Source organism: Vidua chalybeata, chromosome 10 (genome assembly GCF_026979565.1).
Source record: "Vidua chalybeata isolate OUT-0048 chromosome 10, bVidCha1 merged haplotype, whole genome shotgun sequence".
NCBI classification, from domain to species: Eukaryota; Metazoa; Chordata; class Aves; order Passeriformes; family Viduidae; genus Vidua; species Vidua chalybeata.
Genome location: NC_071539.1, coordinates 23431546 through 23445012, shown reverse-complemented (window position 1 = coordinate 23445012; position 13467 = coordinate 23431546). Strand labels below are relative to the sequence as shown.

Here is a 13467-nt window from a genome sequence, read left to right as displayed (position 1 = left end):
TATCATTTCATTGAGAAGTTTCTTATCTCTGAGATGCAGCTGACGGCATCGTACCATTAACATTTCCTCTGCCCAAAAGTTAGAGCACTGCGGGGTATCCAGTTAGGTTTGAAGCTTTTCCTTATGTTTTTTTTTTCTCTGCATATAAATACTGCCACATATTCTTAGACCTTGGGCGGAAAAATTTAAGGCTTTCCACATGAGTTATGATACTCAATTCATTGATTTGGGTAACTACTCCACGCAGTGTTTCAGAGTCTGTCTTTGAGAATCTGAGAAGCACTTTGCTCAGAGACATTAGAAGCCTGTGACCAACTCAAACCTGGCAAGAAGAAGGTTATTTCCTTAAGAAAAACAAGCAGAGAGCCAGTTGTAATGACAGAGCTGGCAGGGTGGGGTGATGTATTTGTCACCCAGGGCCAAGCCCTGAGCCTGCTGAGGGGAGCAGGGCAGACCCAGAGAAGGGGCCTGGCTCAGCCAAGATGCCAGATCCCCCGTCCTGGGGAGGAGGCAGGTCCCAGGAGGGGGGATCTATTATGTGAGGGGCTGCATGTTCCGTGGGGTCGGTGGTCAGAGACAGGAACGACACACACACATCAGAGCCCCGTGCGAAAAGCGCGAGCTTTACTGTTCAAACCTAGTTTATACAGGGGGTTTGAAACACCCCAGTCTCAGCTGCTGGTTGGTCTGATCCCCACACAGCCCAGCTCCCTGACCAGTGAGATGTCTGCAGCTCAGGATGGAATGTGGTAGGTGAAGTCCCTGTGCAGACTTGAATCCAGCCTATCCCTGCCTCATCTGAGGACCTGTTTTACCTCTAGGCTGGCCAAGGTTGAAGGTCTGATATGACCAAATTTATTTGGCAGCTACGAGCTAACTGCAAACTGTGGATCTCTGCAAACAGGGATCCGTGGATGAGGGTTGGGATCCATGGATGAGGGATCCTTGGATGAGGGTTGGGATCCATGGATGAGGGATCCGTGGATGAGGGTTGGGATCCATGGATGAGGGATCCTTGGATGAGGGTTGGGATCCATGGATGAGGGATCCATGGATGAGGGTTGGGATCCATGGATGAGGGATCCATGGATGAGGGTTGGGATCAGGCCACTGAGCAGGTCCACAGTGCTGAGGCTCTGTCAAGCCAGAGCAGCAAGCCCTGGACTGGCTCCTGGATCCAGAGATGCTGTGGCTGACAGACCAGCACCTGCAGCCCAGTCTGATGGGGCTGAGCTTAAACAGAGCTCCACGCCCATGCAGGGCAAATGGAGGCCCCAGGTGAAGCCTGTGGAGGTTCATTAGGGCTTACTAGTACCCTTGGGGCTCTGACACCACGGGAAATTCATTATTCAAATGCAATCTCACAACAAACAATAGCTTAACCTATGCAGTTTCATGGCTTTTAGATTCTTATATGCTTATGTCACATAATTAGATCTGGGAACTTTCTCACTTGATGGAATATTCAGTGTCAGTAGGTCAAGCACAACAGTTACTCCATTGGGTTCACCAGCTCCTGCAGCAGCAGCCTTTCCACTGTCCTGTACAAAGCACAAATTTCTGTCTCTTTTTTGTTTGTCTTTTTAAAACTATCAACATGCTGCACAAAGAAAAGGTGTATATGAATGTTTGTTTATGCTTTGAGATGTGCACTTATATCTCTTAGCAAACCAGCAGAGCTCTGGACATCAGTTTGAATTTTCTCTTTGCTGTGGAAACCCTTTAACGGAGCAAGACCTGATTATCATTTCCTTCAAAAGTCACTCATCTTATTTCACATAAAAAAGGCACCAGAGTAACCTTTAGCCAAGTCTCTAGCCTAGATAAACAGCACAGATGTGAGGATGCTGCAGAGGAAACAGAAGAGATACCAATTACACTGCTCTGGGAACCTTCTGTTCCAGCAATTATATAGGGATGCTGCAGAGACTCACTAACGGCACCACATAAATTTTATGTTGCATTTAGCTGCCAAGATGCATATCTTCAGTGCAACAGGAGAGAAGTCTTGTATTTCATTGTGTTGTAATTATCTTTAATTACATTGCCATCTTTTTTAACACCGTGAAATGGAATCAAAGCTTATCGCCACACACATGTGGGAGATGTGAACCACGTCATGTCTCCTCTGCATGATCTCCTTCAAGGAAAAAAAATCAGACTAAATCCCTCAGTGTCATCTAGAACTAGAAATTAATTAAAATATAAAACATGGATCACAAAGACAGTACAGAAAACCTTAAGTTTAGAGATCAAGGAACGTCTTGACATTATCCATCTGTTGTTAAAAGGAAAATGTGTTTAGTGCATTGGGATTTACTTTTAAAGGCTCACACTGTCACTGAAGTTTGATCCATTTTGATCTTGGGATCATTTAAGCATCTCAGCAATCAAGATCCAAGTTTAAATAGCTACTTTATAATTGATGAAATCTGAACCACAAGCTTGACATGGTGACAGTTACACTTGAATTGTAGGGATAACCCAGCTGGGGCTGTCTTGCATTTTCTGGAGCAGCTTTATGCTACAAGTGGCAAGCAAGCAAAAGCCTGCTGAATTATAAAATCAAAACAGTGGTTGCAGGACTAAACAGTGCTAGTTTTATTCAGACTTTCCCCCTGGGATTAGTCTTCTACCCTGACAGCATTTACTTTCCTAATTTTGCCATGTAACGTGGTGTTGTAGCAGGACTTGGGTCAGGTTTGTGTCAAAGCAGGAACTGTGTTGGTTTGGTTTAGTTAATCTAAGTGCAGCCTGCCAGTTCAGGTGGGGTTATGTATCTGAACATATCTAGAAAATTCCTAACTTCAGAGGCTTTTGCAGACTCCGGTTACATAAGACTTCCTCTGAGTCACTCCAGAGGAAATGAAAAAGTGCCACCACATTCCTGAAGGGAAGATGCTGATCTTTTGACTAAGTCCAATGTGGGATATTATTCTGGGAGAGAGCAAAATAATGATATTCACTCGTTCAAAATTAAATTAAGGACTTGGGTTACTGCCACAATAATTTCTTCACACTGTTGCTACTACTTATTGTTGCTTGTTCCAGCTCTGTGCACTTCCCAGCATTGCTGCCTGCACTGGTGGTGAGATGCAGAGGGTGCTGGCCTCATCTTCACACCTCTGGGAGCTAAGTGCTTGGAGGCAGGTTCTATGGACATAAGCCAGTTGTTTTTTATCAGAGCTGTTGCTGCCTTTAGAGACAGTTCTGCCATCACAGGATTGTCACCTGCTCCTGTATTGCCTGCCTGGGAATGCCTTTGGCATGGAGAGGGACTTCTTGGTGGAATTCCTAAATCTGCACTAAGTCAGTGAAGTCAGTGCTGGTGCAGTTTAGGATGAGGATTGGTCTGTGGTGATGCAGTGGACCAAAGTACAAAGACACTGGTTCAAGTCTAGTTGATGTTTTACAATTTAGAAGTGAGATAAATGTGAGTGATTTAGAGAGGTGCAGGGTTTATGATCTCTGGGTACAAATACCCACTTCTGCCAAGCTGAAAACAAGCATGAAACAAAATACCTCTTCCAGTTCTTGTGGCAGAAACAGAGGCCTCCCATCATTCTTCCTTGTGAGCAGTGGTATTTTATATGATGTGAGTTTTATAGGACACTCCTTGTATAGCTGAGGTGAGTGTGCAGCTTCAGGCACCTTGCAATTTATAATTCAGTCACATCTCACATCCACTACTGAATATTTTGCATGACTACTGGTCCATTTGGTATAGCTGAGAAATGGCTGAAAGCTGCTGAAATAGTCAGAAAGGTTCCAGATATATATAAGACTTTATTTTCCTTTTGGGCTAGAGGGATACAATGCCTCTGGTGAATAAGAGATTATAAAGATCAATAATTCATATATTATTAGTTTGCATAAAACCAGCAAATTACTTTATTTTTACCTGAAGTACCTCAAAGAATTTGTTGCTCTTGTTCTATTGGAAAAGTGTTAACCTCAAATTTCTGCAATGGAGAGGGAAAAGAAACCTCCTATTGTAATGATGTCCCGTATATGGTACTTGAAATTCTGATGGAACTTTTTAAACCGACAATTGCAGAGAAACTACGCAATGCTGTAGATCAAGTCTGACTTAATATGGAACAAGTGGAGTGAATTACATGAAAATTACAACTGAAATAGTAACTCAGTTATATGTGCACAGGCAGCCATGGTTGTCTTAGTCATGATTATTTTTGATATTATAATTAGTACTAGTCCTAAAGATTTTAGGACTAGTAAAAACCAACTGGGTTATGTCAAAAAGAAGATCTGAGAATTCTGAAATGCAGACCGGTGGTTGTAGCATCGTTGCCTGGACTCTGGACTAATGACTTCCTCACACTTCCAAGTATTTGCATGGATGTTCAGGATTTCTTGTAAATGTTTAATTGAATGCAGTTTAAGACCTGAGAAAGAGCACCATTTTTCAAGCTTTCTGAAATGAGATCTGTTGAAAAACACAAACTCCTTCACCTACTGAATGCATACATACATATTTGTATCCACTATTAGTTTTCCCTTCCACTGATATTTAGAACAAATCTCTGTCCATTTGCTTTCAGGGATTTTGTTGACTGCCAAGACCTAGAACTTTTCCATTTACGAAGTCTTCTTTTACCTAGAAAGATCTGAACTTGTTAAGCAATGAGGGGAAGGACCATGAACATTGCCAGAAGGCTGGGACATCTCTCCTTTAAGGACATACTAAGAGTTGGGGTTGTTCAGTGTCGAGAAGGCTCCACAGAGATCTTGCTGAGGCCTTTTAGTGCTTGAAGTAGAAAGATGGATAGAAAGATTTTACTGAGGCCTGTAGTGACAGCAAAGAGGCAACAGCTTTAAGTTGGATTTAGATTGGATATATGATTTTTTTTTCCCTATAAGGATGCTGAGGTATGGCACAGGTTGCCAGAGAAGCTGTGGATGCCCTGTCCCTCAAACTGAGATCAGGCTGGATGGGACTTTGAGGAGCCTGGTTTAGTGGCAGGAGTCCCTGCCCATGGCAGGGACATGGAGTTAGGGAGCTTTGAGGATTCTTTCCAACTCCAGCCCTTCTGTGACTTGATTAAAATATGAGCTGTAAAGACAGCTAAAATACATGTTTGTAATTACTGTTGCTTTTTTGGGTTTTCTCTGAAGCATGTTGCAAACACCATAATTAATTGGATTTCAAACATTAAAATGCTTCAGTTGAGCAGCACAGGGGGTATGGGTGGCACAAACAGGTGGCTGCCTGAGACAGGGGATTGTTTAAATGTTGTGGGCTGTGAGGCATCTGCATAAACACGGATTAGTCAGATTTGGCTGGAAGCAGGAGTCATCCTTTCAGCTGGAACTTCCTGTCATCAGTGTTTCACAAAATTAGGAAGATGTTCAAAGACAAGAAGTGGCAGTACAGAGGTGTTATATTAGACTGACATGTGTAGCCTGGTCTTTGGAGGTATTTGTTCTTAGCACAACACTGTGAAATCTGACCAAATTGGGTGCAGCAGACACCTCCTCCCTGCAGAGTCAGCTTGTATTCTGTCACGGAACATGGGCACTGCAGCTCCAGACTGACACCAATTAGCACTTCTTATCAGGAGATGTGTGTAGCCCCTGCCTGTGTGACTCAATCGGCAGTAGAGTTACTTAAGTGAGCCTGACACTCTTAGAAAAACAGGGCCAAAATCCAAATTTTTAAGGACAGTAGCTTATTGATGCCAACTTCAGAAACACTTATTTTTGCCTTAGACAGTGTCCTTTGAGAACAATATGTCATTTGAAATTATATAACTCCCTTCTCTTTTTTTACTCACCACTGGATCTTGTTTTTGATTTGTTTGTTTTTCCAGACTGGAACAAACGGATTGAATACAGGCCTGGCTCTGGCAGCATACCCTTGTTTCCCAGCATCCAGCTAGAAACGTGTGATGGACCAGTGTCCTCAATCCACACCACCATTGAACTGCAGACCAATTACATCGGAAAGGGCTGTGATCGTGAAACCTACTCTGAAAAATCACTGCAGAAATTATGTGGTATGAATATGCATTTCAGTTGACATAATAATGTTTTTGCAAACAAGGCACCAGCTCCTTGTGACCTCTAAAGATGCAGCACTTGGATTTAGCTCAGCTGTCTCACTTTGGATTTTAGCAATGAAAATGGAGAGAGTGATGATATTTGACAGCTGCTCCATCCTTCTTTTCCATTTGTTTTCACTCTACTTCATACTTTCTCCCTGCCTTATTTTAATTTTTTTTTCCTCTCCTGTTCCAATTCCCCTCTCGATTTTTTCTTCTTCCTCATTCCATCTCTTTCTCCTTCTTTCTTCCGTCTGCCACATAGTGGTGTGACAGTGTAGTGAGATTTGCCATCACAGGAAGACCACAGGATTTGAAGGGAATTGAATCTCCCTGTTGTATTTCAGTCCTCCTGACTCAGCTTTCTGTTCTGCTGCTCGGACAAACAAACAAAAAATAAAATTATATTCTGGGCAATCATTTAAGCAAAAATATTTAAGAAACATGGACTTCAGATAAGAGCTGACCTGGTGGAGAAATATTTCCGATTTTTTTCCTCCCTTTTTGTGCTTTTTGATAACTTCATGTAAAATGCAGAAGTCAATTTTGAAAGGCAGGTTAAATACTTGAAGATACTGCCGTATTTTTTTCAGACTTTAAGATTCTGTATCTGGCAAAGCAATGGCCATGCAATAATCCCTTCATCTTTTGATATCAAATGTCTCTCCTGCTCTAATATCCTATCTTTAGAGTCCTCCTCTGAAGCCCTGATGGTGTGGACATTAATTCTCATTTTCTCTGTCTCTTTGCCTGGTTTCTGTCTGAGCTACAGCAGCAATTGTACAATTTTTTCCATTTAAATATGTGGATTTTGGTTTGGGATGCTCTGGTGTAGGGCTTGCCTTTGCTCTGATAACCACCCAGAAGTGCTGCAGATATGTTAAGATCAATACACTAACCTCTAGGAAATAATTTTTGTAAATTAAAAAATTTCAGCCAGTGTTAACTAAATTATTAAAAATGGAGAAGCAATTTCCAGGGAAAAATGGTTGGCAGTTGCAATTATCAGTTATCAGAGGAGATGAAGAAAGTGTAAAGGTGAGTGAGAATAGTAGCATTGTCATAAACTTCAAAATTGCTTAGTTAAGATCACAGAAACAATCATGAATCTATGTCTTTATCCAGCTGGCTGGGCTCTGGAAGACCAGATGAAAATCCATCTGCCCCAATATGCATCTTAATAATGGTAATATTAAATCTGAGAGGCAGAGCAAGGCTTAATTTCATAAAATACTAAAAATTTAATACAAATAAATATGTTATAGCTAAAGTCAAATACTTTTGCCTCCTTTAAGAAGCTGTATTGGCTGCCAAAAGAACTTTGCTTTGTGCTGTTACAGACCTGAACTGCAAGTGGCACAGTCACTCAGCACAGATCACTACGAACAAGACCTAAACCACGAAATTATTACCCTGAAATCAAACAATGGTAGCAGCTATAGCCAACAATATTATCATTTCAAGTGTAGGGCTGAAGGGAGGTACCTTCAGCTGCTGTAAAAGTCCTTAGTTGAGGCAGGTTGTACAAACTCTAAAGGGCTCCGTTTGCAGAGTGTGGCTTGACTGCATCACCTGCTGACACTGGAGTAGAAAAGAGAATTACAGGCATCTCTCAGGCATCTCACCATGGCATCTCCCCATGCCAGGGCCATGGTGGTGGCTGCAGGCAGCTCTGAGCAGTGGACAGACATCCCTGCTGAACTTCAGCTCTGGCTCAGCACATCCGTGAAGGAAGAAAATGGAAAACACTTGAGAAAATAAGTAAGAGTGTAAGAGTGTATGTAAATAGGGGGAAAATTCTCTCTGCTGAAAGAATTTTTCTTTTGGTCCAGGTTTTTCGTATCCTCATAGAGAGCAGACATGGTAGAAACTTGTAACAGGACTTTGATGAAAAGGCTGTAAGTGACAATGTGCTTTACATGAGAATTGCATTTAGCCTGGCCTGCACTTTGCTATTTAGTATTTATTACCATCCTTAATGCAGAGAGGAGTCTTATGAAAGCAGCTTAAATTATTTCTGGAAATCAGTTTTTCAGTCAGACGTTACCTTACTGTAACTAATGGTTCGATGATAAAATCCTTTGAAAAGGATGAAAACCCTGATTTTTTTTGTACAGTGAAGCATGGTGTGATTGCAGAGAGTGCAGAACTGAGCACTCAGACAGCTCTGCACCTTGTAAAATGCAAGGCTCTCTCTGTACAAGTAAAGATCCAGTTTACTAAATAAATCCTGTGCTCATTTCTTCATTTATCTGTTAGAACTCTGGAGAAGGCAGATGTTAAGGAGGGTGAATTAAAATTCATTATTTATATGATGGAAGGTTCAAGTCTGCTTTTCAATAACCCAGAGATTTGCATTCCCTTGGACGGCCAAGGTGGGCAGCTAAAATGAATAAATTACGCTTGAGTCATTTTAAAGTCAAGGAATTATTAGTGTTGTGCCTCAAAGCATTTTAGAAAGCATTCTTTCACCTTGTTACCTGACAGTAACAGTAATAGTACAGTAACAGTACAGTAATAAAAAGTACAGAATGTCTGAAAGACACAATTTGGACTGCAAAAACATACCAGAAAAAAATCACAATAAAATAAACATAGGTTAAGGAGCCTAAAATACAGTGTAAAGATGGCTCTGGTGCTGTCTCCTTTCCCTCTAAATGTAGATAAAATAAAAAATAACGGATTGCTGATTCTCACATGTGGCAGATGGGAAACTGAGACAGGGAAACACTATAAGCCTCAAGGCCCTGCTCCTGCCCTCTTTCCATTATCCTGGCTGGTGTAGCATTGCAAGAGGCCCAAAGAAAGTTGTTGATCTGATCACGAAGGACAGTTTGGGCTGGGTGTTATTTGGATTATTTGTTTCCAGCTAAGCCAGCAGTCTGGTCCAGCTCAGCAAGCAGCATCACTGTATGCTTATCCTGGCACAGAGTTTGGAGCCCAAATGTGCAGGACTGGGAGAGGAGGTGAGGGCAACTGCATAAATCACTTGTGAAAATAAGCACTTCTATATGCAAGAGGTGCCTCAGGGGTCTCACCCCAAAACTGACCTTCATGCAGCAGTTCTGGAAGCATTTTAGGAGAAAAGGGCATCAGGCACTACGTTTTGGAAGAGCACTGATCCCATGATCAGGCTGTTCTGGGAACACTTCCAGAGGGATCCTGTTTGCATTGCTCCAGGTCTGTCTCTGTACATGAGAGCAGTCTGGGACTCTGCCTGGATTTATTAGGACAGGAAAAGCATGACTTATTCCAGCCAAATCTCCCAAGCACATAATCCAATGACTTTTCTCAGGGCAGGATTAAAACACATAACAGGATGAGATTCCAAACTTAGCCATAAATGTCCATACAAATATGGGCAGATAAAGTAGAACCTGTTGAGCTTGGTGCTGGTTACACAAAGGCAGTGTCCTGTATTATCCAGAATTACAGTCTGTAAAATAAATACACGTTGTCTCCATGCTCAAACTATGAACATGTAGGTGTTAGTTTTGGTATTCAAAATAGCCTCATTTTGCAGTATTAAATTTTGGAGAAGAATCCAAGACATTCAGTTACAGAATAAGGTAAATATTTCCAAATTTCTACTATAATACTTTTTTTTTAAAGCCTGTGTGAAACAATTCTACACACTTTTGGCTTAAAATTTTTTGCACTCCTGCAGAGAATTGGGATCTTTTATCTCTTCTTGGATGGTGAAGGAGGGCAGAACACCTTAGCAGGGGATTTTTTATGCCATCACAGTTTACTCACCGTATTGTTACTTGACAAAGCAGCAACAGGAATACAAAGATTGTTTGTGCTTTTTACTCTTGGAATTGTATTTCCTGCTACAGGTTGTCTTTCACCAGTAGGCAAATGCTCTGGGTAGCTTCTTGCATGGTTTTCATAGTGCCTGGCAGTTGTTAAGCTGTAAGCAAACAGGGCTGTGAAGAACTGTGCTATTTTATCAGCTCTTGGTACCACGGTGTTTTCCATTTCGGTCTATCATTAAAGAACACATGGAGCTCCAACCATCAAATATGTACCAGAGTGATATTATCTGGTTGGGGTGAATCCCCCCCCATGAATGGACATTCCTCCCAGAATTACTGTGGGGCCTGTCCTGCATTCATCCCCACTGTGCTGTACTTTACAGCACATCATCCCCACAAACCTTCATGCTGTCAGGGAGGGAAGATAAATGCAGAAAATTTGTTTTGACTCTTAGCAGATCTTGAAATAGCTGAAGAAATGTCATTAATGAATTTCAGAAAATAATGAACATTTCTGAGAAAGAGAACTTTACATTATTTTCTATAGTTTTCTGCGCAGTAAATTTAATCTAGAAAACTCTTGCTGGTTCATGCTGGTGGGTATTTTATAATGGTTCAGTGATTTGGCATTGAGGCTGGTAGGACCATTTGGGTAGTAAAATAGTCTAAAGAGTGTGAATCAGAATCCTGGCCTATATTAATCTTCACAGCTTTTTCACTGGTCTCTCATTGTGTTGTTCATGTAATTTGCAGGAGCTTCCTCAGGTGCCATTGACCTGCTACCATCTCCCAGTACAACAACCAACTGGACAGCTGGGCTCCTCATGGATAACAATGACATGATTTTTAAATTTGATGGAAAGCAAGGAGCCAAAATCCCAGATGGAATAGTCCCGAAAAATTTAACTGATCAATTCACCATCACTCTGTGGATGAAACATGGACCTAGTCCTGGATTAAGAGCTGAGAAGGAGACTATTCTCTGCAACTCTGACAAGACAGGTGAGTCTGTGTATGGAAAAAATGTTATGTGAAGGGAATATCAACAGCAGTAGAGTGTTGCCATGTCTCCTGATTTAATTTGGTCTGAGAAAAAACTAATCTCAGATGGTGCCACTCCAAACATTGCTGACTTGAGAGCTTATTAGGGGCCTGATGACTACCTAAATTTCAAACACAGCTGGGAGAACATAGATCGAGATTTCACAGGAATTGACTGATAACATAACTAAATTATGTTTAACTTGTTTCATTATTTAGATTGAAACAGTTGAAATTCTTGACTGAAGCAAGTTAGACAAAATATGCATTTGGATTTCATTTGTTAGCCGGGGCAGGATGATTCCGTGAACAAAGCTGATATAGCATAATTCAAGAAGAGTCATACCAATCCATGAGAAAACTCAGTTCTTCGGGGTTTCTCTGATGTGACTGGGTGCTGTCAGTGTGTGAGACTCCCAGACACCAAGGCTGCGTGTGGCTGAGCCAGGTGTGTCCCCCCGCAGAGATGAACCGGCACCACTACGCGCTCTACGTGCACAACTGCCGCCTCGTGTTCCTGCTGCGCAAGGACTTCGACCAGGCCGACACCTTCCGCCCCGCCGAGTTCCACTGGAAGCTCGACCAGGTACCTCCCTTGTGCTTCCCAAGGTCATGCAGGACCCTTGTTCCTCCTCAGGCCTTTAGGCTGCACAGGGAACCACCCAGATCCCAGATCCCACATTGCACATCCCAGATCCCTCCTCCTCAGCCCTTTAGACATCACAGGGAACCACCCAGATCCTAGATCTCAGATCCCAGATCCCACATCACACATCCCAGATCCGTAACCCTCAGCCCTTTAGATAGCACAGGGAACCACCCAGACCCCAGATCCCACATCGCACATCCCAGATCCGTAACCCTCAGCCCTTTAGACAGCACAGGGAACCACCCAGACCCCAGATCCCACATCGCACATCCCAGATCCGTAACCCTCAGCCCTTTAGAAAGCACAGGGAACCACCCAGACCCCAGATCCCACATTGCACATCCCAGATCCCTCCTCCTCAGCCCTTTAGACAGCACAGGGAACCACCCAGATCCCAGAGCAGCTGTCCAGAGTCTGTCCAGAGTCTGTCCGAAATCTCTTGCAATTACACTGCAACTTGCAGCTGTTGCAGCTCTAATTAGGATTCACATAAAAAGAGACAAATAAGTTAACTTTGTAAGTAGAGGTTTATATCCTGTGGCAGTGGAGAGAGACATGATATTGCATATAGTTCTCTAAATGTTTTCAATTTATCATTTTTTAAAAATCTGCTTTATCAGCACTATGGGAGTGATGGAAACCTTTTTGGTTAAGAGTATGCTGATAGACAGAAAGGCACTTCTGTTATATTGTAAATCCTATCTGCAGACCTTTTCTTTTATCTGCTGTGCTGTATGTAATTTTGCCTTATTATTAAGCATATATTGCAAGAAAATTATTATTAAAGAGATAAGAGTTGCCTTTCATAGACTTATTCATAGGCAGGATAAACATCATTTGGATGAAAAAAGACAAACTTCAGCAACGTGCTGTTTTTTCAAAGCAAGTTTCTTCTTATCTTTGAGTCCAAAATATGCCATGGAAAATGTAGCTATAGGACTGCTTACTTTTCTAATTCACCTTCTAAATTTATATAAAAATAAGATCTCCATCATGAGTGCGGTAAGAAAGCCTGTGGTGATCATAGCGCTCACTTTGCATTTACACTAACCAGTGTGGAATCAGTGTGTGCTGTACTCAATATGACATCTTAGTGTCTCAAAAATAAATTGAAATCAAATCATATTGAAGATTGCAAGTCAGGAGCAACTGATATCATCTCAGATAAGGCTGTTGTGAGTGCTGAAGATGGACTTGTATTTCTAAACTCAGTACTAAGCATCTAATTAATGATAATGCAAAGTTTTTGGGAAGTATTTTGATTTTGAAAATTGAGTGCAGTCAACTTAAAAATGAGAGAGAACCAATGTCCTCTCAATAAATGAAATCTGTGTGTGACTCTTTTAACTTAGCCATGGACCTTCCTAACTACTACTGAAAACTCCTACATGATGTAAACTAGGGACAGAAAATATTTTTTAGGTCACTTGATTAATTTCCTTTCATTCGGCTGCTGTCAATTGATTTCCACAGTATATTTTCAGCTGTTGTTTATAGATGAAAAAGAAAGTAAGATTAAAGTGTAAATAAAGTTTGTTATGGGTTGTGTGCCTAGACTTCCATGAAGATAGATTTATATTGTCAAGGTGATACTGTTGTAAGTTTTGTCATGAAGGGACCTCATAAAAATTCCTGCTTTATCTCTTCTTCATGCTCCATCTGGCCTATATGGTAGAGTAAATTAAAAGCAACTGAAAATAAAACATATGTGAATAATGGGCCAGGAGGGAACTTGCATGGTTTTGAAGACAAGGCAGTGAGAAATTGTCACTATAATGTAGTAAAATGATGCCTTCTTCTAACTGTATACCCAAAGTGGTCTATCTTAGGAAGCACAGGATATTTTAAAACCACAACATAAAACAAGTTAGGGTCCTACTCAATATGAAAAGAAGCTGGGCTAGACTTTCAGGAGTAGATTAATTTGATTATTTGCATATTTAGACACTGACATACC

At 41.5% G+C, this 13467-nt stretch overlaps 1 protein-coding gene across 2 annotated transcripts in view; it reads left to right on the top strand.

Annotated features, from left to right (window-relative positions):
* The window catches only part of CLSTN2 (calsyntenin 2), a 313046-nt gene that overhangs the window by 250065 nt on the left and 49514 nt on the right, over positions 1-13467 (top strand). For both annotated transcript variants that reach the window (XM_053951580.1, XM_053951581.1), the window contains exons 6-8: positions 5832-6017; positions 10574-10822; positions 11326-11447. In XM_053951580.1, the coding sequence (XP_053807555.1) occupies positions 5832-6017; positions 10574-10822; positions 11326-11447 (557 nt within the window). The remainder of the gene's footprint in view (positions 1-5831; positions 6018-10573; positions 10823-11325; positions 11448-13467) is intronic.